At 29.6% G+C, this 24,771-nt stretch overlaps 3 protein-coding genes and 1 long non-coding RNA gene across 4 annotated transcripts; all 4 read left to right on the top strand.

The window, feature by feature from the left end:
- Positions 1–6: 6 nt before the first annotated feature.
- LOC145763909 (DNA mismatch repair protein Msh6-like) lies at positions 7–12,675 on the top strand. The gene is made up of 24 exons (XM_082575464.1): positions 7–162; positions 470–663; positions 982–1,077; positions 1,186–1,277; positions 1,556–1,699; positions 1,825–2,232; positions 2,397–2,667; positions 3,223–3,461; positions 4,006–4,148; positions 4,370–4,532; positions 4,907–5,070; positions 5,489–5,613; positions 6,062–6,197; positions 6,730–6,835; positions 7,051–7,195; positions 7,566–7,755; positions 7,987–8,110; positions 9,083–9,200; positions 9,758–9,975; positions 10,346–10,463; positions 10,889–10,978; positions 11,487–11,641; positions 12,207–12,403; positions 12,502–12,675. The coding sequence occupies exons 1-24, from the start codon at positions 20–22 to the stop codon at positions 12,566–12,568; spliced, it is 3,846 nt and encodes a 1,281-aa protein (XP_082431590.1). The 5' UTR covers positions 7–19; the 3' UTR covers positions 12,569–12,675.
- Positions 12,676–13,931: 1,256 nt separating this feature from the next.
- Positions 13,932–14,638, top strand: LOC145763860 (uncharacterized). Its single transcript, XR_014288464.1, has 3 exons — positions 13,932–14,019; positions 14,293–14,421; positions 14,526–14,638. It is a non-coding gene; the product is annotated as an uncharacterized LOC145763860 (long non-coding RNA).
- An 853-nt stretch (positions 14,639–15,491) lies between these two features.
- On the top strand, positions 15,492–18,156 carry LOC145764023 (allene oxide synthase-lipoxygenase protein-like). Its single transcript, XM_082575585.1, has 9 exons — positions 15,492–15,626; positions 15,785–16,024; positions 16,129–16,318; positions 16,604–16,684; positions 16,815–16,930; positions 17,046–17,165; positions 17,236–17,370; positions 17,754–17,852; positions 17,977–18,156. The coding sequence occupies exons 1-9, from the start codon at positions 15,492–15,494 to the stop codon at positions 18,154–18,156; spliced, it is 1,296 nt and encodes a 431-aa protein (XP_082431711.1).
- A 417-nt stretch (positions 18,157–18,573) lies between these two features.
- On the top strand, positions 18,574–24,769 carry LOC145764083 (uncharacterized). Its single transcript, XM_082575665.1, has 10 exons — positions 18,574–19,423; positions 19,924–20,002; positions 21,095–21,263; positions 21,530–21,679; positions 21,905–22,024; positions 22,767–22,835; positions 23,395–23,492; positions 23,573–23,733; positions 23,804–24,225; positions 24,317–24,769. The coding sequence occupies exons 1-10, from the start codon at positions 19,354–19,356 to the stop codon at positions 24,422–24,424; spliced, it is 1,446 nt and encodes a 481-aa protein (XP_082431791.1). The 5' UTR covers positions 18,574–19,353; the 3' UTR covers positions 24,425–24,769.
- Positions 24,770–24,771: the final 2 nt, after the last annotated feature.

The following is a 24,771-nucleotide window of genomic DNA, read 5'->3' as shown; positions in this document are numbered from 1 at the left end:
AAATTTAAAGTTTTTAAATATGCCACAAAAGAATTCGTTATTTAACTATTTTGTCAAATCACCGAAAAGCAAAAGTAATAATAAGGAAAACGAAGATCAAACTGCAAAAAATAAAACAACAAATGATCAGAAATTAACGAAAAATGCAACTCCTAAAAAAGAGTGAGTGAAAAATGTTTTATATTTAATTAAACTTAGTTTTTATTACATGAGGTCTGGTGTTCGATTTCCACTGCTTTTATGCTGTAGTGTCTTAAAGTAAGGTCTGAAGGTGCTATTTATTATATTATAAAAAATTTCGATTTTAACTGGGTTATTTTTTTAGGCCTTAAAGTCAATCCTCTTACAGAATACATATTTAAAACAAATATGGCTCAGCAGGAGTTCATATCACTTAATAAGCAGTATAATTATCGAGCAATTCAAACAGATTGCTATTAACATTCTAATAAATTAATTAAATTTCAAGTACTCATCATCAAAAGTATGAGCTTGGGGACATGATATGGGCAAAACTTGATGGATATCCTTGGTGGCCGTCGTTAGTTTGCAATGATCCTGATACTAATAAATATTTTGAAACTAAAAGTGTTCATGTACAATTCTTTGATGAAGAACCAAGTCGAGCATGGATTGATCTTTCCAAGACTTCTATTTATAAGGGTAAGGATTAAAATAATACTGGAACACTTTTTATTAACCCCCAGTCTTTACCCTCTTCTGGGAAATGCCCTAAGTTATCCTAAATACAAAAAACAGTCTATGGATTTCTGCATTTAATTTTTTTGTCCTATGCGGTAAATGTATTGTCCTGTATTGTATGTGTGGTCCTGTGTGATAAATAGTAGAACTGCAATAAAATCTATGCTTTTTGTTACCCTTAACATAGTATATTTTATTTAATTTTCAGTTAAAAAATTAAATATATATTTTTTACATTGCCATTGTTTCGTTATTGTTTTATATAAAATTTTGATTTAGGTTCCAAAAGACCAGAATTTGAAGCTGGAGGAAATTTTTACACTCATGATCTTAACGTCATTTCTGCAACAAAACTTGCTGATGAACATTTAAATTGTGAGTGAAATTTAACATCAACTAATGACTATTCTGTAAAACATTTGCATCAAAAATTATTGAGTTACTATCACTATTTATACTACTTAGCAAATTAATTTATTTTAGCTTCTACTAAAGATAGACTTAAGTTAGTTGTATTCACTCAAGATGGAAAGAAAAGAAAATTTGAAACATCAGCAGAAGAAAATGAAAGTCAAGTAATTGTTGTTTTATTTGAAAACTTAAATATTGAAAGTTTTTTTGATATATACAATGGTGTAAATAATTAAAAGCCTACTACTATTAATTTGCTTCTTGTAACAAAGACACAACAATTATTTGTCAGAGGGATTTAACTACGCATCACAAACAAAATTTTTATTTTAAAGGCTCAGAGGACATACATATATATATATATATATCATTTACTTAGCTCCATTACATATAGAATGTTTAAAATGTCTCGCTGTCAACTTAATTATATATTTTACTGCAGGATTATAAAAATGAAGTGACTTCCTCTCGTAAAAAAAAGAGGAGTCGAATAATTGAATCCGAGTCAGATGGAGATGTGGATGAAGGGAGCGAGAATGAATTTGTTTGTGAGGAGGAAGAGACTGAAACATCTGACGATGATTTGGTGATAAAAAAATAAAATATTAGAAATCAAAATTAATATCTTTAAAAATAATCACTTAAAATGAAATGGGTTTTATGTTTATTGATTTATTATTTTTTAGATAAATATTTAATTAACCTCTTTAGAGTTGTAATCCTACTTCTGATGAAGACTCAGAAAAAGAAGAAGAAGTAAAACAACCGGCCAAAAAAAGAAAAATTGAACTCAAAACCACAGTTAAATCCAACTTAAAAGCATTCAACAGTTCAACCTTATCATCTCCTGTTATTTCATCCCAAACTAAAGCTAAACTATCAAGATTTGAAGCAACTAGCACAGGCCCAGATATGACCCCATCTAAATATCTTCATGAAACCCTAGATTTTTTGCAACCAGACAAGATAAGTGATATAAAAGGTCGGAAAATAAGCGATCCTAATTATGATAAAACAACGCTACAGGTTCCTGAAAGTTTCATGAAGAAATTAACTCCTGCAATGTTTCAGTGGTGGAATATTAAAAAACAAAACTTTAATGTTGTGTTATTTTTCAAGGTAAAAAATAAAGAAAAATATTAAAATAAAGAATATTTGTGTCAAAAATTTTTTATATTTTTTTTGTTTATTGAAACTTAATTAAGTTGTAATTTGCTTAAATTATTTTTTGATAAAATTTTATAAACTATCAGACCAAAATATAAATAAATACAATTTTGTAGGTAGGCAAGTTTTATGAATTATATCACATGGATGCTACCGTTGGAGTAAAAGAGCTCGGTCTTATTTACATGAAAGGGGCATTTGCACATTCCGGTTTTCCGGAGATATCATTTGGTCGATATTCTAGTATCCTGGTACAAAAAGGTTATGTTGTTGCTAGAGTAGAGCAGACTGAGACTCCTGAGCAAAATCAAGCAAGGACAAAGGGAAGATCAGTCCCTAAACAGGAGAAAACTTTGAGAAGGGAAATCTGTAGAATCACAACTAAAGGTCTGAAAACTTTTTTTTTTCTGTAACCTCTATATCCAGGAGCAATCTTAAGTATTATTTTTTTTTATATATAAAAATATGCATTTATAGGAATTTTTAAATTATAATATACCATTTACACACCTTTCCTACAGGTGGCTTTTCTGGCCAGAATTTGCCCAGATACAACAAACAACTTTTTTTTTTTTTTTTACGAAATTGATGTATAAATTAGCTTCATTATATTAAGCTTGGTTCGAAGAAAGAACTCTTGAAAATTATTTGTTATTTCGGTAGTGTGGTTAAGCGGTCATAGCAGCTGATTACGAACAGAAAGGTTTCGGGTTTAAGCTGCACCGTTGCCACACTATTTGCCCTTGAGCCCGGCGTTTACGGTTAGCTCATACACTTCACAATATTAAACCCCTAACCCAATAAAAAAATATAAAACCTATCACCTTAAGATGATATGAAAAAAAAGAAAATTATTTGTTTTTTATCTTTTAATGACTGATTCACTAAACAGGCTATTATGTAAAATTTTTTATATTTTAATTTTTGAAATTTTTAATTTAGGAACACAAATAGCAAGTGGTTGGGTAGAGGACTCTGTAAAAACCGAGAACAATTATCTACTAAGCGTGATTGAGAGACCAATTGACCGGGACGAAATCACGTCAAAAACAAATCTACGTCGGGTGTTTGGAATTTGTTTTGTGGATACAAGTGTTGGAATGTTTCATCTTGGCGAATTTTACGATGACAGAAGTTGCTCGACTTTGTGTACTATGATTGCACATTATACACCTTGTCAGGTAATAAAAAGAGTAATGCTGAATACTTTTTAAACTCTATTTTTTGTATTTAAATTAATTTTGCTGTTTAGCTATAAATAATGCATGAGGTCGTGGGTTCAATCTTTCCCGATCTCATGCTGTAGCGCTCTTGAGTAAGGCGCTACAAACGGTATGAACTCCTGCTGAGCCAGCACTTAATCAGCAGCATAATAATCTGCAATTATAATCTATAATATCCTAAACTGCTACAGGCAACTCGAGACTGGGTTGGAGTAACTGATGGTACTTTATGTTTAAGTCGTGCATTCGACCTTTCCACATTAAGGATAAAGATATATACAAAAAAAATGGTTTACTTATAAAAATGAGTTAGAAGTAAGGTTCTAAAAAATTGTTTTAAAATAGTTTTAACTTTAACTTAAAATAGTTTTAACTTAAAATAGTTTTAACTTTTTAAATAGTTTTAACTTTAAAAAAGTTGTTTATTTAAATAAATGATTTTATATAACAAATTATCTTTTTTATATTTATTTTGTTATGTGAATATTGTTACTTGTTGTAGATTTTATTTGAACGTGGCAAGATTTCGACTGAACTACGAAAAATTCTCCAAACTGGACTTGCATCAGCGGTTCAAACTCCATTAACTCCCGGCACCCAATTTTGGAATGCAACCAAAACTTTAAAACATGTATCAGATGAAAAGTGGGTTTTGTAAAAAAAATGAATATATATAAAAAAACTTGAAATAAAAATCCAGTCTACCAAATCTCAATTAGATATAAAACATAATTTGAGGAGCAAATATACTAGAATATGGAAGCATAAAAAATAGAACCCAGCCTTTGTATTATAAAGCCCATTGCTCAAACTGCTGCATACTCTGCTTACTTTACCTGAAAACTATTTTTTTACCCATTTTTTAGGTATTTTGTTAAAGAAGATGAAGAGATTTGGCCTCAAGTATTAAAAGAAATGACTTCAGATTCTGATTCACTCGGTCTTACTCCAAAAGATGAGTTTAAACAAGCATTGAGTGCATTTGGGGCCTGTGTGTTTTATCTTAGAAAATGTTTAATCGATTTTGAGGTAATTAAAACTAAAAATATATACCGGCAGCATGGTGTAGTAGTCAGAACACTTCCTACACTACATGAGGTCCTGGGTTCAATCCCCAATGATTTCATGCTGTAGTGCTCTTGAGTAAGGTGTTCTGCTGAGCCAGCACTTAATCAGCAGCTTAATTATGGGGCAATTTTAATCTATAAAATCCCAAACTGCCACAGGCAACTCAAGACTGGGTCAGAGTAACTCAGGTTACTTTATGTTCATATCACGCATTTGACCTTTCCACATCTAGGATAAAGATATATATAAAAAATACCATAAGATTTTGCTTACCTAACTTTTATGTCAAAACTTTTTAAATCAAATAATTTATTAACAAAAATTTTTTTTACCAGGTTATTTCTATGAAGCAATTTCAACTTTACGATGCAACTCAATATAAATCAGTTTCACCAAAACAAGAAAATAAAACTCCATTTAAGGATGAAAATATCAACCTGGTTTTGGACAGTGTAACTTTGGCAAATCTGGAAGTGGTTTTAAACAGTAAAGGCAAAAGGTAATTTCGTTATATTTATTTATCTTTGATTGTGAAAGGCTAACTTTACAACTTTAAAATAGAGTAACATTTGTTACCCTGACCCAGTCTCTAGTTCATTTTGGCAGTTTTTTGGTATTAGTAATTGTAATTGCCTGATAATTAACCTGTTGTTAGAACTATGGCTTGACAGGGCTTTGTTTTTCTTAAAGTGCCTAAATTTATGGTGCTACAGCAGAAAGCAGTGGGTATTGAACCCAAAACTTCATGTTGTAAAGCTAAGTGTTTTAACTACTTCACCCGGCCCAAGGGTTAAGGATAAAATATTAAATTAGATACTTTTATTACAAAACTGTCTTTTGTAATTACTCTTGTATTCTACAAGCCATATTCTCAATAACTTGCCACTAATTTTATTAAGATAAATTGCTTTTTTTAGCGATGGAAGCTTACTGAGTAAGATAGATAATTGTCAGACACCATTTGGTAAAAGATTGTTGAGACAGTGGGTCTGTTCTCCTTCATGTGACCCTAATATTATTAACAACAGACTAGATGCAATTGGTAAGTAATAAGTTACAGTTTTTTTAATAAAATTAATTCAAAATAATTTAAAATTAAACATTGAAAAAATAAGTATCGGTTGCCTGATGTTGTGGTTAGAACACCTGGCTTTACCACATGAGGTCATTGGTTCGATCCCAACTGCTTCCATAGTAAAGTGACTTTAAATAAGACGTTATAAATAATATTGGAAATTATAACAAAATATAAATAATCGATAACAAATTCAACTATCATAGTCTAATCAAGACTGAGCGGGGTAACTGATGTTAACCCTATGCTTAGGCTGTGGAATTGTCCTCCCATATCGAGGATAAAAATATGCAAAAAATAAAGAGCTTTGTCAATGCTGGTTTAAAAGATTTTGTTGTTTTAGATATTTATTTGTATTTTTTTATCTTCCAATTTTAAGCTGTTTGCTTACAATGAATCTATTTTTACAAAACAGAAAGTCTATTGGAGAATGTTGACATCATGAAGTCGATGGTCGGGTTGTTCAAGAAAATACCAGATCTAGAGCGAATGTTGGCAAGAATTCATTCTATGTCGAAAGGTTCAAGAAAAGCAAATCATCCAGATAACAGGTTGACAGTCGTTACCTTATTTGTGTTATAAAATGTAGTGTTATAAATGTATATAAGGTATACTCTAAATAATGATAATGCTTTGTAACTATTTCAAATTTTAAATTATTATATAGGCTATATCTTTTTTTTCAATGTAGTAAAGTCGAATGCGCGACTTAAACATAGAGTAACATCAGTTAATCCGACCCAGCCTCGAGTTGCCTTTGGTAGTTTGGGATATTATAGATCATAATTGCCCGATAATTATACCGCTTATTAAGTGCTGGCTCAGCAGGAGTTCATACCATTTATAGCAACTCAAGGGTGCCACAGCATGAGATCAGTGGAGATTGAACCCACGACCTCATGTGTGGTGAAGCAAGTGTTCTTACCACTACGGCATGCTGCCGGTTAATTTTTAATTTACAGATACAAAATAAACTATACAACTTGTTTTTCAGGAAAAAAAACATATAAAAATATTAATATAAATTTCTAATTACTTACATATTAAATATTAATTCACTTAAAACTTTTGATTTTTGTAAAGGGCTATTCTATATGAGGAAGATAAATACTCTAAAAAGAAAATTGCCGATTTTATTTCTATTTTGAATAGTTACGAAAGTGTTCATTCTTATTTAAAAGAAACCCAGGTAAAAATATTTTTCTTTTGCATTTATTTGTTTTTTTCTTTATTTAAAATTGCATTTATTTTTTCTTTTTTTTTTTATTCACTGAAACAAAATTGAAACATAAAACAACAAGTTTGGATTATCATAATTTAAAACTTTTTTGTTGGTTAACTAAAGTTAAATCAAAATCAATATCTTCAACAAAAGTTTCAGAAACAACATTCATAATGTTTCAGAATGAAGTGGGTGAAATAAAGTCCCCTTTACTGAGATCACTTATTGGGTTAAAGGGGGTTGTTGAGGACGGCCAATTTCCTGATTTGGAAAATATCTTAACACATTGGAAGAAGGCATTTAATCACAAGAAAGCTAAAGAAACTGGTAAATTTTGAATTTTCTTTTTAGAAAATTAAGTACCAGAATTGCTAAAATAATATTTATTTTTAATTTGTTTCTAAATTGCCTTGTTATAAAAGTTAACCCATGTTGTAGTGTAGTGGTTAGAACACTTGGCTTTATCGCAAAAGTTTCCAAGTTTAATTCCACTGCATTCATGCTGTAACACCCTTAAGCAAAAATCTAGAAAGAGATAAACTCTACTAAGCCAAAACCCAATCAGTGGATTAATTATGGGGCAATTACAAACCTGTAATATTCAAAACTGGCAAAGGCAACTTAACTGATCTGTGTTAACAAATATTACTTCATGTTGAGGCTGTAAAGTACTACAATCATAATATTTTTGTTTAAGGTAAAATAACACCAAACCCTGGAACAAACAAAGATTTTGACATGGCAATCAGCGACATCAAAGATATAGATAATGATCTGGCAGACTATTTAGAGGAACAGAAGAAAATATTAGGTTGTTTCAGTGTTTCTTACAAAGGTTCGGGAAATAAAAGATTTCAACTCGAACTTCCAATTTCAGCAACAACAAAGTTTGTTTAACAAATCTTTTAAATATTTTTTAATTTATTTTTTTTTTAATTTTTGAAGCTAATTAAAACATTACTAAATATATTTTAAAATAGTTTTAAATTTAATAAAGTTAATTTTAAGCTAAAAAATGACAATTTTAGACAAACATTGATTTATAGCCTTTATAAATGTTTTTCTATGGACTTTTGAACATATTTAATATTTCAGTCCCTTAATATCTTTATTTACAGAAAACTACCACATGATTACATAATATCAGGACAACGTAAGGGATTTAAAAGTTTTCGAACCGATCAGACAGCTTATTTGCTTAAGAAAATGGAAGATGCTGAATCAAGAAAAGCAACTGCCCAAGCAAGTTTTACATTTTGCATTATTTTAATTTACAAGTTCATACTGCTTTTTTCATATATGTTAATCCTCGATGTGGTAAGGTTGACTTGACCATAGAGATACTAATATATACACTAGAGTGGGCTTCGCATCCATTTTGTGTTGCAAATTGAAGACCGATTTGCCATACTCGCCAGAGTTGCCAAAGCAAAATTTAAACTTTTAGATTGTTTTTAGGAAATTAAAATAAACATTTTTTTACGTTTAATTTAATCTATTTAAATCATTGATCAATAAAAAAATGTTATCTTTTTATTAAAAAGCGAATTTTCTTGATTTTTTATCATTTTAAAGTGGTCTTGCAAACCTGTGCCATAGAGGTTGACTGTTTAATAACTATTTGTAAGAATCAAAGTGTTTTACTTGTATAGTGCTATTTTATACATTTTTTTGGAATTTTTGTATTAACTTTGCTAGATAATTTTTAAATTTTAACATAAAAATAATAAGTAAATTGTTCAAAAATTGCAAATGGCAACTCTGGCCAGTATGGCAAATCGGGCTTTAATTTGCGACAATTTGCAGTGAACAACTGCCTAGCAACACCTACTCTAGTGTATATATTAGTATCTCTATGGACTTTACGACTTAAACATAGAGTAACATTAGTTACCCTGACCCATAAGTTGTTGTCTTTAGAAGTTTGGGATATTATATAGATTAAAATTTTCCGATCTTTAAGCTGCTGATTAAGGGTTGGTTCAGCATGGGTTCATATTTTAGAGCCTTACCAAAGGATGCTAAAACATGAAAGCCATGAGGACAGACGCAGAACCTCAAGTGGTGAAGCCTAGTGTTTGGCCCAAACCACACTGTCAGTTTTAATTAATTGATTATACATTGTGAACAATTTTTATGTTGTAAATTAAAATTGAAGTTATAACAACAGTAATTTAGTGTAAAATAAAATATCATCAAAATATTTTGTTTTAGGCTGAAACAATGTCTATTGTTTTTCATGAATTTGACAAAGATTTTAAATTATGGGATTCAGCTGTGCGTATACTCGGAGTACTTGATGTTCTTATCAGTTTAGCTCATTATAGTAAAGGTAGAACTTTGTAAATTTTACAAATTACTATAAACTTCAGTTTATTGTTTTAAGAAGGCTGTAATTTTTTTTTGTATATATTTTTATCCTTGATGTGGGAAGGTTGAATGCGTGACCTAAACATAGAGTTACATCAGTTACTTTGACCCAGTCTTAAGTTGCCTGTGGCAGTTTGGGATATCATTTAGATTCTTATTGCCTGATAATTATGCTGCTAATTAAGTGCTGGTTTAGCGCTTCTGCATGAAAGCAGTGGGGATTGAACCCACAACCTCGTGTGTGGTGTAGCTTTCTGCCTTAATGTAGAGGGGATTCTAGGCAGGGCATTACTAATGGTACTATCTTCTTCTAAGCCAAATACCAATTTGCAGATTAGTTATTTTGCTATTACTTTTAAAAATATTTTAAACTGTCAAAGTTAACTCCAGACTAGGTTCGGGTAACATGTGATATGTTTACACTGTTAGGTCAGCCTTCAAAGATAAAGTAATACAACATTGTTTTTTATTAAACACTATTTTAAATATAAATATTTACATAAAATTTATTTATACAAGGTTCGGATGGTATAATGTGCCGACCTAATATGAAATTTCCTGAAAATAATCAAGCAAAGTTGATTATCAAATCAGCGAGACATCCTTGTATATCAAAAACAATTTACAGTGATGAATTTATACCTAATGACACAATATTGGGTGAAAATACACAAGACCCAAAGTGTATTCTGTTAAGTGGGCCTAATATGGGAGGAAAATCTACTCTTATGAGACAGGTACTTATTGGTGTGGTGTATTAGTTTCATCACGTAGATCCAAAGGTTGTTCCTTACTGCTTTTTTGTTATACCTTTTTTAAATATTTATTCATATGTGAACTCAGTCTTGAGTTGCTTCTATCAGTTTAAGATATTATAGATTATATTTGCTTATTCCAAACTGCAAAAGTCAATTACAAACCAGGTTGGAATAACAAATGTTACACTAAAGTTAGCCATTAGGTTGGTATTTTTACTTGAACTATAAAAATGTACGAAAACACATTTTTGTGTTGTTTTATTAAATATTCAATAGCCATGCTATAAATATACATCACATGATGAAACACTTATTTCTTACATGAAATATATTTTAATTTTTTGTTAAGGTTGGTCTGGTTGTTATTCTTGCCCATTTAGGATCTTATGTCCCAGCTGAGGAATGTGAATTAACTCCATGTGACCGAATATTCACAAGACTTGGTGCTTCAGATAGAATTATGTCAGGTCAGTAACATCAAATAATGAAAAAAATATCAATTTTATTTTATCGTGTGTATACAAAATTAAGTTCACAAACTTCTATAACTAGTTAAAATATGCATAGGTTATTTTGTTTTAACTTTCTACTACATAAGGTTGTGGGTTCGATTCTTGATGCTATCATGCTGTAGCGCCTTTCAGTAAGGCGTTATAAATGGTATTAACTCTTGCTGAGGCAGCACTTAATCAGCAGCATAATTACCGGGCAATTATAGTTTATATAATATCCCAAACTTCCAAAGGCAACTCGATACTGGGCCAGGTAACTTATATTACTCTATGCTTAGGTCGTGAAGTCGTCTTTCCTACATCGAGGATAAAGATATATCCAAAATAATTTTTAAGGGTCGATAAGAATTTTTTTTAATTTATTTAATTTTTATATTCAGGAGAGAGCACATTCTATGTTGAACTGAGTGAGACTTGTAACGTGTTAAAACATGCCACAAATCATTCACTTGTTTTGTTGGATGAATTAGGTAATCCAGTTACTTAAACACCTTTTTAAAAACATTTTATGCTTTTTGCCTAACGTAATAAAACTACTAAAATCAGCTTTGGAAATTGAACATCAATTTTTTTTTAAATATTGTATTTTTATTTAAACATATTTTCTATAGTGAACCCGGCAGCGTGGTGTAGTGGTAAAAAAAAATTGCTGCACCACACATGAGGTCGTGGGTTCAATCTCCACTGGTCTCATGCTGTAGCACCCTTAAGTAAGACGCTATTATCGGTATAAACTCCTGCTGAGCCAATCAGCAGCATAATTACTGGGCAATTATAATCTATAATATCCCAAACTGCTACAGAAACCCAAGACTGGGTTGGAATAACTGATTAAGTAACGCATTCAACTTTCCCACATCGAGGATAAAGATATATACAAAAGAAATAGTTTTATTGTGTTTTTACAGTATTGTTTATCTATTTTTAAAAAGCAACATAAGTTTAAGAATATAACTTGACATTTATTTGTTACAATAGGCAGGGGTACAGCTACTTACGATGGCACAGCAATAGCAACTGCTGTACTGAGTGATATTTCAGAGAAGATTAAATGTAGATCAATCTTTTCCACTCATTATCATACTCTAATTGATGACTTTGTTGATAACTCAGCGATCAAGCTTGGCCATATGGTTTGTAGACGGAATGGTGTATTTTGTTTATTTTTTTATTTTTATTTTTTTGTATATATCTTTATCCTCGATGTGGGAAAGTCGAATGTGCGACTTAAACATAGAGTAACGATAACTTGCTATAACTTGCATTTATGATAACTTGCTTTTAACAAAAACTTCTGTTTTTTTATTTGTTTTTTACATTTAAATATCCTGTGGAAAGGTTGACTTTATGGCCTAAACATAGAATAACATCAGTTACCTAGACCCAGTCTCAAGTTGACTTTGGCAGTTTGGGATATTATTGATTGTAATTGCCGAATTATAAAGCTGCTGTTGACTGAGCAGAAGTTGATATCGTTTTAAGCTTACTCAAAGGAGCTACAGCATAAGCATAGTGGGGATTTAACCAAGGACCTCATGCAGTAAAGCTAAGTGTTTTGACCACTACACCACGCCAGTGAAGTTACATTTATGGACAAAAAAATGATTTAAAACATGCTATAAGAATTGAACAATAATTTGCTCTCGTTTTTTCCTTGTACTTTATGCTTTTAATTAAATTTGTTTGAATTTATATTAGGCTTGTATGGTTGAGAATGAAGGAAACGAGGATGAAGAAAATTTAACTTTTTTGTACAAACTGGTTGATGGAGCTTGCCCGAAAAGTTACGGATTCCATGCTGCACTGCTTGCTAAAATACCAAATGAAATTGTTAAACTTGCTCGTGTAAAGGCAAAAGAATTGGAGGATTCAAACAGAGCAATTTCTAGTTTCAGGTAATTTTTATATTTATTTTTATATTTATTTTTTTTTTTAATTAAAAAGTGATAAAAAAATTTTTTAAATTATTATTATTTTTTTTTTTTAATTTTAGAAATGTCTGGAATCTAGATTCAGAAGATCCCTATTTTAACAATAAAATTAAAGAAATATTGGTCTGAATACTGTTTTTTGTTCTTTGTTTTCTAACCACTTTTTCATGTAAACTTAAAAAAAAATTGGTTATTGTTCTTTAACAAACTGTTTTCTGTAAAATAATAAAAAAGTTTCAAAATGTACAGCACCAAAAGGCGTATTTTATTTATATAAGGGGATAGACTTTAAAATTTTAAAACAATATAGGCCGCTTTAGCTTTTAACGGTTGGACGCTTTAGCTTTTAACGGTTGAATCTTTTTTTTTTAAAGAAACAAACGTTAGACGCAATTCTTGAAATACGAGATTCTCAAATACATAAAAGTAACTAAATTTGCATACTAATCTTTAATTTCATCTCAATAAAATTGTTTTCCAGCAGTTGAGATTTTATAAAGTTAAACGGTTTAAATAAATTTTAAAAAAGTCGTTTTTAACGGTTGGTTCAAATATCTATATAAGTTGTTACCATTTTTTTAAATTACAATATCTGTTTTTTAATTAGAAATTTATAAGAAATAGAATATGGACGTGTTAAAAAATTTTATTTACAATTCGGGATAAAAGTGGTTTGTTTTAAAGTAATTTTTATATAATTGTTTTTGTATTATTTTTTATTTACTTAACAAAATTCAATTAACGATAGTATAAACAATTAGCTTAAGTTTGTATTTGAGTCATAACATTAAGGTAACAATAAATATCCTGTTATCAATAACGTGCTTCTACATAATAAAAACATATTCATGATAAACAAACAAGTGTCGTTAACATAGTAGATTAAAATTTCATTAAGAATACTCATAAATGTATTCAATAAAAAGAATAATTTTGACAGCATTTATGGTTATCTAAAAAAAATATTTTGAGCTTCTTGTTACATAAAGAAAATAGTTGTTAGATCACGTAATTTATCGCGTTTTTTTATATAAAAAACAGGTATTGCTGAAAAATTAACTTTAAGTTAAATAGTTTTAAAACAAAACAAGAAAAAATGGGCCAGAAGATTTCAAAACCGGAAATAGGTGAAGCCTGTTATGATATATTAGCTCAGGTAAGCTTATAATAAATGTTGTTTACTACAAACTTAAGTTTAACATAAGTTAAGTTTATGTAGTTATTTTTTTGCTAACAATTTTATACACGGGATATTAAGAAATTTTTATTTTAATAAATATTAAAAGTTATTTAATTTGAAGAACACAAAAATATGGTGTTTTATATGCCCTTAAACATAAGAAAATGGCTATTAATAGTAAGAAGGCTTTTTTTATAGTTTTTATAAAGTTTGTTAACAACGTTTTTAAAGACATCAGAGGTTCATTTAAGTGCTGACACTTTAAATTCGATTTACATTCAACTGGTTGGCAAACAAGCCTGCACAGAATGGATTAAATTGAAGACCCAATATTTTAAAAAGCTTGATGAATGTACAATAGTTACCAAAGACATTGGGGCACCAATTTTGTTAAACATAGGTAAATATAAATATTGGGCAACCATACAAAATGTAGATAAACATAGTTTCTAATACAAATGATATAAATATTTTATTTGTTTGATAAGTATATGTTACACAAATTTTAGAATTAGTTTATGGGCTAAACAATGTATTAAAACCTATTTGTAACGTTTATGAACCACTTTTAACTTTAAAAAAATAAATTAGTGTTCATTTTAGAAAACATTTATTAAAACAACACATTTTTAATATATTTATATAGTCTTTCATTAATCTTTTATTGTTTTAGAATTGAGAGAGTTTTTTATTAAAGACGAATGGTATCCGGACTATGTTACAATAACCTACCATGGCGAAGTGTTTACGTTTCCAATTTATGATTGGGTCCATGAAAAGATTTCTGTTGAACGTGGTCAAGGTAAGATCTGATATATGTAGGCTTAATATTTCAAGTTTGAATAATGTTTTCAGTTTTAAAGTTTATTCAACTTGTAAAAGTTAATACTTGTAATTCCGTTCCAGTTTGTCTCCCTCAAAATGTTACAAACAATGCAATAGCAACTGCTAGAAAGGAAGAAATCGAAAAGAATCGGGAAATCTACATCTGGGAGCCTAAATCTACAATGTTACCTAAGAACCCAAGATATTGTTCACATATTCCAGATTTACTTGCCAGGACTGCATCAAGACAAGAAGATATTGCTCAAATTGGGTTAACTGCGATCAGGGCTGCTATTATTGAGAAGTTGGAAAGTAAATTATATTTTAAACCAACAGCATTTTTTCCAATTAAAACATTTAGATTTATTGCAGAAGGTCTTTGGTTTAATTTTCACTGCTTTTATGTTCTCCTCCTTCGTAATTAATAAATAGTTATATTCAGTAAAATCTTAAACTGTCAAGTTCTACTCAAGATTGAGCATAACTTCATGTTTAGGCCTTGCTACGTTAAGGAAGAATAAATATAATCAAAATTCGAACAAATATTATTAGGTTATTCTGTTACATAAGTTTAATCCGTGGGTAGTTTTGCATTTATTCACAACATAGTTAATATGAGTCAGTAAACGTTAGACAAAATTTTGGAAGTAATTTTTTGGTGAAAAACAGAAAAAAATTGTTTTGTAAACAAACAACTTGTTGTTTATAGACATACACAATCCACTTGATGAGTTCTCTGATTTCGAAAATCTTTTTCAACATTACGAAGCCAAGGATCATAAAAATACACCCAATTTTTTAAAAGAGTAAGAAATCCATTAAAATTTTACATTTTTATTCCAGATCATTTAAAGTATTTTTAAAGTTAATTTTTTATCATCTTAATTGTTTAATATAAAGTCTATACAATTATTTAAGGTTAGCATTTATTTAAATCTGTATAAGTACATTCTTGGGAAGGTTTTATTCTTTTGTTACCTTGAACTATCCTGGTTAGCATTTTGTATTATGAATACCATTACATTTAGTTGGCAAAGTGATGTCGTCATGGGCCGCCAGGTTCTTACTGGGATCGCTCCAAACGCGTTTTCTCAGTGTCGGGAAATACCCAGTTATTTTAACGTCACTTCTGATGACGTAAAAAGTGGTTTGAATGAAAAGAGTCTTGATGATGAGTTAAAAGTATATAAAAATGAATAGTTAAGATATTCTTAATATAAACTAAATTAAAGTAACATAAGGCATGTAAAAAAAATTAAACATTGTATATTCAATAGTTTAGAAGTGCTTTTAATAAATAAATGTTAAATTGTAAAAAGTTTTTTTTATTTCTTTTATAGGCGGCCAGACTTTACATTTGCGATTTTTACGAGTTACTCAAAGACTTGCCAAGAAATTTAGATCATAAATGTGCCAATGCAGTTGGATTATTTTACATGAATAACAAAGATGACTTTGTCCCAATTGCAATCCAATTAGTTCCTGGTGATAGAGATTATTTGTTTACCCCGAACGACTCAGAATATGATTGGCTGTTGGCTAAATTGCATTTCAGATGCGCTTTAACAAGCGTCCATCAGGTGATAAAAGATTGGTCCCTTTACATAAAATATTAAACAACTTTAAACATATTTAATTTAAATGCAATTATAGACATTATGTAACGTTGATATATTTTTATTAGTGGCATTCACATTACGTTGCAACACATGCTATTTGCGAGCCTTTTGCGATTTCCCTGTTTCGGTGTTTTCCCCGTTCGCACCCCGTTTACAAGTTATTGAGGCCCCATCTGCGAACTGTTCCTATTATAAACAACGACGCTAGGAGGACTCTGATAAACCCAGGAGGTTTTGGAACAACAATAGCTATCGGTAACATATTAAATATTTGTCTCATTTAAATATCATAAACTACAAAAAATATATAGCATAACAATGAACAAGGAAATTAGGAAGCTTAAGGTTACCGTTTTTTGTTATGAAACTTTTTTGGGAAAACAAAATATTTTTTACCTAGGGTACGAATAGAAGTTATTCTAAATGTTAAGGCCGAAAATTTAGCTTTTTTCAGTGTTTCTAATTTAAAAATATATGTGAGCTAACCTGATATAATTAAAATTCTTATAAAATTTACATTAAAGTGTTTTTATTATTTAGAGGCTGCTGGCTTGGGTGGCAAAGTGTTCGATAGATTAAATGTTGAAGATATGGTTTTGCCAAAATTATTAAAGAAGTTAGGTTTGTGAAATCTATTTAAATAAAAAAAGTAAATTTATATTTGTGCTTAAAGTTATAAAACGTATTTTCATACGTTTGCTTAAATTTTAAATCTAAAATTTTTTTAATAATTTTTCTGTTTATTTTAAAGGCACTGACAGCCCAAATTTAAAAAAATATTACTATCGAGAAGACGGACTAAAAGTTTGGGAAGCTATTGAAAAATATGTTTCTGGAATAATTAAGTTATACTACTTGTCTGATAAGGTAAAAGTAATAAATACCTAGAGTTAAAAAAAATTAAATATTTTCTGTTATTTTTTTGCGTATAAAGTGTTTTGTAAAATATTTTATGCGTACTTATAAGTCCACGTTGTTTAAGAGTGTTGGAGCTGATTTTGAGCTACAAGGTTGGTGTCGCGAGATGGCACAAGAGGGCTTAGGTTGGAAAGACGGAAACCCCAAAGGAATGCCCGAAAAACTTACGTCAATCGATAGACTGGTAAATTGTTAATTAATTAATGATAAATTTTTTGTGTGATGCAAAATATATATACTTTTACTTTTACTAGATTGAGATTTGTACTTCGGTGATATTTACGAGTTCTACCCAGCATGCTGCTGTGAATTTCGGCCAACTTGATACGTACAAATTAGCTCCTAACAGCCCGGGGTCGATGAGGGAACTACCTTGCAAAAAGGGAGAAGTAAGGACGTTTTTACAACAAGTTGTGCACCTTTTGTTTTGCAATTAAAACCATCTTGCTAATTTTCATTAAAAAATGATGGTTGTAATACGGTTGTAACACATGAAATATTGCGCACCATCAGAGCTAAATTCGGCGTTTTTTCGACGAAGCTTTGTTTTGGTGAATACTATTTAATTAAGTAACGTAAATATTACCTTACACCATCATTGCCTAATTAAATTTTTATTAAACTGGATTTATTACTAGCTGAAATTATAACTTGCTGGATGTAATATGGTGGAAGCTCATGAAAGAATGGCACACCACAACCAGTGACTCTTATATGTTATTCATTATAATATTTAATATAATTTTGATGCTTGAAACCTATGTTTCCTTAGGCTACTAAGGAGCTGGTGTTTAAAACCTTGCCAACTTATGATCAACAACTTCAATTTATTGCAATTATCGCCACGCTGTCCATTTTTTCAAAAGATGAGGTAAGCTTAAAAAAACTTACGTTTATTTATTATGTTTTGAGACTAATTGTTTATAATTCTAAATATTGTTAAATATTTAATGTAAATTAACATAAACAGTAGTTTTAACACAATTATGTTTTAGAAATACTTGGGACAATTCCAAGACCAGTTTTTCTATGACGAAGAAGCTTTGCAGTGTCAAAAAGAGTTTTCAAAGGATCTTAGTCGAATTCAAGATGAAATTGAAGAAAGAAATAAGAACTTAGAAGTCCCTTACATTTATCTCTTGCCTAATAGCATTCCAAACAGCATTGCTATCTAAAAATCGTAGTTTGTGTCTTTAATTTCTTATATCCATGTATTTGTTAATTTTAATTTAGGTGTTTTATGTTTATAGATATGTTTATATTGTAGCTATATTTTTCTTAGATTTTATGTGTTTTAAAGTTTAGAAACTCTGTGTAAATGTATTTTAATTTATTTATGAAAACTTGCACGTAAAATTTGTAGTCATTATAAATATATTCCAGTAGATTCTAAATACAAACTTGCACAAACTTGATACTTATTGTAAAATAAAATTTTTTTCTAAAGATAACATAAATTAAAATTTAAACAGGATAACAATTTTGATCCTGTTTAAAAAAAGAAATTAATAAATAAATTACTGCAATAGAAATCCTATAAAGTAGCCACTTGCAATTTCTAATTTTCTTAAACGGAAATGGGCATGTCGGCTCTGTGAAAAGTTTTCATTGAAACTTAAAAGATAAAATCGATTTTGAAACGTTTTTTGGGGGTTACATTTAAATTAAATGGTAGTTTTGTGCTATAATAGGAAGTAGCTATAGTTAATCGTTATCATATATTAAAATTGACTTATTAGTTGGCCTGCCACAGAGTTGCCGACACGTTAGCATTAAACTGTTAAACGATTTACAGACTTAAATCGCAAGATAGTCTGATAGTTTTTTTAAAAAACAAACAGACAAACTTAAACTGTCAGACTGAGCTACCAGATAAATAACATACTTAGTTTGCAACACATATATAGATATACCACTCCACTTTATATGTACCTTATAAACTTAGTATGTTAGTACAGAACTTGTACATCTACTTTTTATGCATAAAAAGTTAAATTCAAAAGTTTTGCAAGGAATAAAAATTAAATTTTGTAGGTTACACCTTAATCTTAAATTGTATTGATTAGAACTTTTACATCAAAACTGGTACTGTACAATTGGTTAGCTATTTAATGAATTGTTTGATGAAGATATTAAGTTTTACAATATAATGTGTTTTGGGTGCCTATAAAATATGCAGAATAAATAAATTAAAATAATCGCATGAATTAAACCTTGACCCATTTGCCATTTGATAATAAGCCATATATACATTTAATTCTGTATGTTTAATAGGCACTATTGTGTTACAGTACTGATAAATAAATAAATTCTATATTTTTATTTTTTTGGGTTAGTAGGTTTTTACCGAGTTTTAATAACAATCAATAAATATGATGATGGGAATGAGTATGAGGGACAGGGATCCAGTTGATTATGAAAGATCGATGAGATCGGTGTTTGGTAAGTTAAAATTTATCAGGGAATTTATTGTGTGAGCTAATAAATGTTAGTTCTACAAGCAATATTTATACTTCTTAATGGTTACTATTATTTCATTTGTTGTGGTCAGGATGGAACAAAAATTTACCCTTAGTAATTTGTGCACATCACAAACTAAAGTTTTTTTATTTTAAGATGTACAAATTGGTCATACATTTATTAAACATTAGATTCTATTATGTATAGTTAACCATATCTATATTAAACATTTTTTACAATGGTTGTCATTGTAATTTTGATAACAGGATAAACTTTTAAATGTTTTATATAAATATTTTTATTTGTTTCAGACAAGTATTTTATGCTAATAATAGGATAAATTAAATTTTTTAAACAACTTTTGCATAAACTTGTTAGTTTATGAAATTTGAATTTTGCCTTACATAGAAACTGGATGTTTAAACATTAGTAATCAATATAAGTATGTTACACAAAAAAACTAAAATCAATAATTGTTTTAGTTGGTAATATTCCATATGAAGCAACTGAAGACCAATTGAAAGATATTTTTAACGAAGTAGGAAATGTAATAAGTTTCAGGTAAGAGTTTTAAAATTTATATATTTTCATGATTTTTTCTGTATTAAAATGTTTTTTTTATTTTGAGTTTAAGTTAAAGTTTTATGTAAAAATTTAAATATGATAGTTTGGTAGGTCTGGCTATTAATAAAAAGTTTTTATATAAACATAGGAGTTTAAAAAAATTTATAAACAGCTCCTAAACAAGCAAATATTCTAATTTTATTGGCCAATTTTTTTTCAAAATGTTTAATAACGCATGACACTTCAGTTAAGTGGCAATTTTCTTTTTTCTATCATCATTAGAATTTTGTTTTAATAAATAATACTTTTGTTTAATTTGGTTTTTATAATTAACATATATATATATATAGCTTGTTTTTTATGTAAATATCAATCATAGAATAAAAACCTATTAAAATCAACAAGAGACTTTCCTTTGCTATTTTATCATTGTTTGCAAATTTTGTTCTTTTGGCTATTATACATTGTAATTAATAATGCTTAGTCGTGAATTAATTTAAATGGCAATTCTAAAAATAGAAAAAAATACAACCAGGCCTATACTTTAAAATGCACACTTTTTGAAAGAATGAAATTAGTTGAATAAGGATTTTATAAAGAAAGCCAAAAATGCTATATTGTTATTACAAAAATAAATTTTATACTGGCATTTAATCTTGTGGTAAAATTAAGCTTCGTAAAATTGCAGAGCTGACGTCAATATTGTTGATTGTGTCTTATACCTGATTAGTTATAGGTTTTTATTATTGATTTTTTTTATAATTTTCAAAATACCAGAGGTGTGATTAAGCATATGGTAGGCCATGATCAATGTAATAAAATGTAAATTAGTGTATATTAAAGAAACAATAACTTTATCAAAGGTATAATATATATATTTAATTTATATTTAATAAATTTTTTAAAACTTGTTTATTTTATGCTTTAGTTCTTTTAAAAATATAAAAAGGTATTAATAAGATAATTATGTTAAAATTGTTAAAATATTGGGAATACTTGGGTTATTCTAAGTTGTTGATTATTAAACTTGTAAACATTAAAAAGGGAATACTTTAATTAAAATTAAAACAAAAAAATATTTGTTTTTAGACTTGTATTCGATCGAGAATCGGGCAAACCCAAAGGATATGGATTTGCTGAATATCAAGATCAGGAAACAGCTTTAAGTGCAATGAGAAACTTAAATCAAAGAGAATTACATGGTAGACAACTGAGAGTGGATACTGCAACTAGTGAACGAAACAGAACTAATTTTCAAGTTAGTTGGATTTTTCTGTTTTTAAATGATTTTTTTGGGGGGTTGGGGTGGGCTGTTAAGTTTGATTTCGGGTGAAAAACTGGGTAACTGAGCTTATATAAAAGGAAAGTATACATATGTACATTTTTGTTGTCTCTTTTCTACAATTTTTTAAATCTTAATTCAAAACTGTAAGAACGTTAATCAAAACTATATACAATCATTTTTTGCAATTTTGTTTTATAATTTTTAAAAAATGCCTAAAACTTTAACTTTAAATCTTCTAGGAAGAAATGGGGCAGTTGGGGGCAAGTGGTCCTCCTGCTGAGTCCGACTTCGGTGATCCGACTCCTTCCCAGGATGCTCCGGAAGCGATTAGTAAAGCTGTTGCAAGTCTTCCTCCAGAGCAAATGTTTGAACTCATGAAGCAAATGAAGGTAAAATTTTTGCTCCAAAAATAGCCGTTCAAATAGAACCTAAAGGCTTATATGTTATATAAGTATATTGTCCAAATTATAGGGCTTTTAAAAAAATAAAAATGTAGCTTGTGAGTGAATTATCACAGACCAAGTTAGTTGCGAGTTGTGACCACGTTACGACAAACAAAATTCAGCCTGTAGAATGGGCAATCAACTATTAATAATACCCATTTTTTTAATTAGCAATGTATTCAAAACAACCCGGTGGAAGCACGGAATATGTTGCTACAGAACCCACAACTTGCTTATGCACTGTTACAAGCTCAAGTTGTTATGAGAATAGTTGATCCTGAGATAGCAATGGTAAGTTGGGTTTTAATCAGAATTTAATTCATGAAACAGTAAATTCAAAAACTAGAGATCATTTTTTTAGAAAGTATTTTAAATTTATATGAAGACAATTGTTGAATTATATCAAGTTTTGGAATAAATTTGGTAGCCTTTTTTTTTATAGATTTTCATTTTGTTGAAATATTTATACTTATTTAAACACAATATCTTATTAATATGTCAGTTGCCTGTTAAATACGAAACAAAGTTAAATGACTGGTACATGAGTAAGCACTTCAAAATATGACTCAACTTTTATATGGACTTTCTTTATTTCTGAAGTGTAGTCATACTAAGAAGTTTTTATATGTATACAAAAATTTCATGTTTTTGTGTTTGGTTGATTTTTGATAGTGATTGTTTTAACTTTATACACAATTAATTTAGTTGAAAAAAGGATTATTTATTTAAAGTCATTAAAATTTAATTTATAGCTTTAACCTGTTATTAGTTTAACGTTACAGTTATGCCTAATTTTTAGAGCATTGCAAAATGTTTTTTACCCAAAATTAGGAATTTTTTTCTTTTTTTTCGTATATTATATATTAAATATTTATTTGTTCTGTAATTCTCAATTTTAAAGTCCTAAATTTTGTATGTTAAAGAGAATCTTATAGCCTAACATTTCTTGACACCAAAACCACTTTACTGTGCTTTTATGTTTTAAATATTAAAGTTTTAATACCCAATTAACGACAACTTAAAATTTTTTTAGAAAATGTTGCACCGACAGAATCCAGTTCAACCTTTAATACCTGGAGGTGATGGCCCAAGACCAGACCAGGTTAATATTAAATATAAATGTGTAACTTGTAATTTTTCGTGTTAAAAGTCATAATCATAGAAGTAATAATAACACAAGTTTGTATCGTACATTCAACATAAAATACTATTTTGATTTTAAGGTTTTTTACAGCTAATTCTTTTTAACAAGTTTGTTAAAAATCATAATCAGTTTGGGTACTAAAAATAAAAAAACATTTCATCCACTTAACATAGACCCATATTTTGTTTTTTTAATATTACTTACCCCTGCTTGCTTTATTAACATAAAAAGTTTATTTGTAGTCGGGTAGTGTGGTAGAGAAATTATCGCATTAAGTTATGGAGCAAAAGATATCGAGTTTGAGTCCCACAAATGCCACACTATCCGCCCTTAAGCTTGTCGATTAAATAGCTTAAACTTGTCACTAAACTTTAATATATAGATACAATTCATCACAATAAATATAATAAGTAAAAGATTATGATTATTAGCTACATTTTTTTATCAAAATGTCACAACATCTTAAATAATTTACTGTAATTTTCGTTATAAATTATTTCGTTAACTTTTTTTTAAGGAACCAAGACCGAATGGAAATCTTCCTGGTTTAGGTGGTTTCCCTGATGAAAGACCAATGAGGGATCACATAGATATTCGGGATATTCCAGTAGACAGGTTTGCTTATTTTAATTTATTTAAGAAACTTTCTCCGGGAAAAAATTTTTTTTTTAAATTTAAAACTTTAAATTTTTTAGGGTGATGGACCGGGGACCCCCTCCTCGAGGTAGAATGGAAGTTGATCCGATTGAGAGGGTTCCAGTTGACCGAGGTGACCCTATGGAAAGAGGTCGAGGGTCACCTTTGGATCGACATAGACCTCCCCTAATGGATCACCCCGACCAGTTTGGAAGAGGGGGTAAGTACTTACTACTTTTAAATGCAATACCCAAGGCTTTTTACAAAACATCTGTATTTACAAATTTAAGATCAACGACACATGGACAAAGGTTTTATGGAGCGTGGGGGGCCCAGAGATCGGGGCCCATCAAATGAGCGGGGACGAGGGTCAATGGAGCCTCATGGCATGTCCCCCAGGGACTTAGACCGCCCTATGGATCGTAGACCACCTATGGGGCGTGACATGCCCCCTGGACCTCCTCTTGGTAGAGATGGACCCTCAGGACCAATGGGAAGGGACCTTCCCCCTATGGGACGAGAATTACCACCAATGGGTCACCCAGATCGGGGTATGATGCGGGGTGGGTTTGATCGTATGGATAGACCGATGATGGATAATCGGGGACCCCCTAGAGGGCCTCCCCCTGATCAAAATGATCCCAGAAGAGGAAGAGGTCCTCCACCTCCAAGGGAAGATCCAAACCTTCCAGCAGAACAAGATCAAGAAAAGGTAAAATTTAAAAATCAATTTAAAATTAAAATTTAATTTTGATTTAAACTTTCTTAAGACTTTATTACTTATTTATTTTTTTAAATTACAGGCTGCTTTGATAATGCAAGTGCTTCAATTGACCAAACAACAAATCGAAATGTTGCCAGAAGAACAAAGACAAAGTATTCTAGCTCTTAAAAACCAACTTCAAGGATAAACACTTAGAAAAACTTTTTTGCTATCTATTGAAAATGAAAACTTTTGTGTGATGTTTACTTGGCAATTTTTTAAACTTTTGTATGGTTTAGTTTGCTTAGATTGAAGCCTGTTAGTCATGTTTTAAATCTAGGCTTAAGTATTGTTAATTGTGTTTTGCAAACTCTTTAGTACATTAAAACCTTTTCAATTTGTTTTAATCTGCATTTTAAAGCTCACTGCCTTAATGTACAACTTGTTACTTTTAATGATTAATGCCTTTTTTAATGTTAACTTCTTTGGTTTAACTATTTCTTCATTTTAACTGGTGCTTAGGCTCAATAATAACATTCATTTCTTTGTTTAGGA

The sequence above is a fragment of the Corella eumyota genome, chromosome 1 (assembly GCF_963082875.1).
Source record: "Corella eumyota chromosome 1, kaCorEumy4.1, whole genome shotgun sequence".
Classification (NCBI taxonomy): Eukaryota; Metazoa; Chordata; class Ascidiacea; order Phlebobranchia; family Corellidae; genus Corella; species Corella eumyota.
Note: the sequence above shows the minus strand (reverse complement) of the source record. Positions and strands in the feature narration are given on the sequence as shown.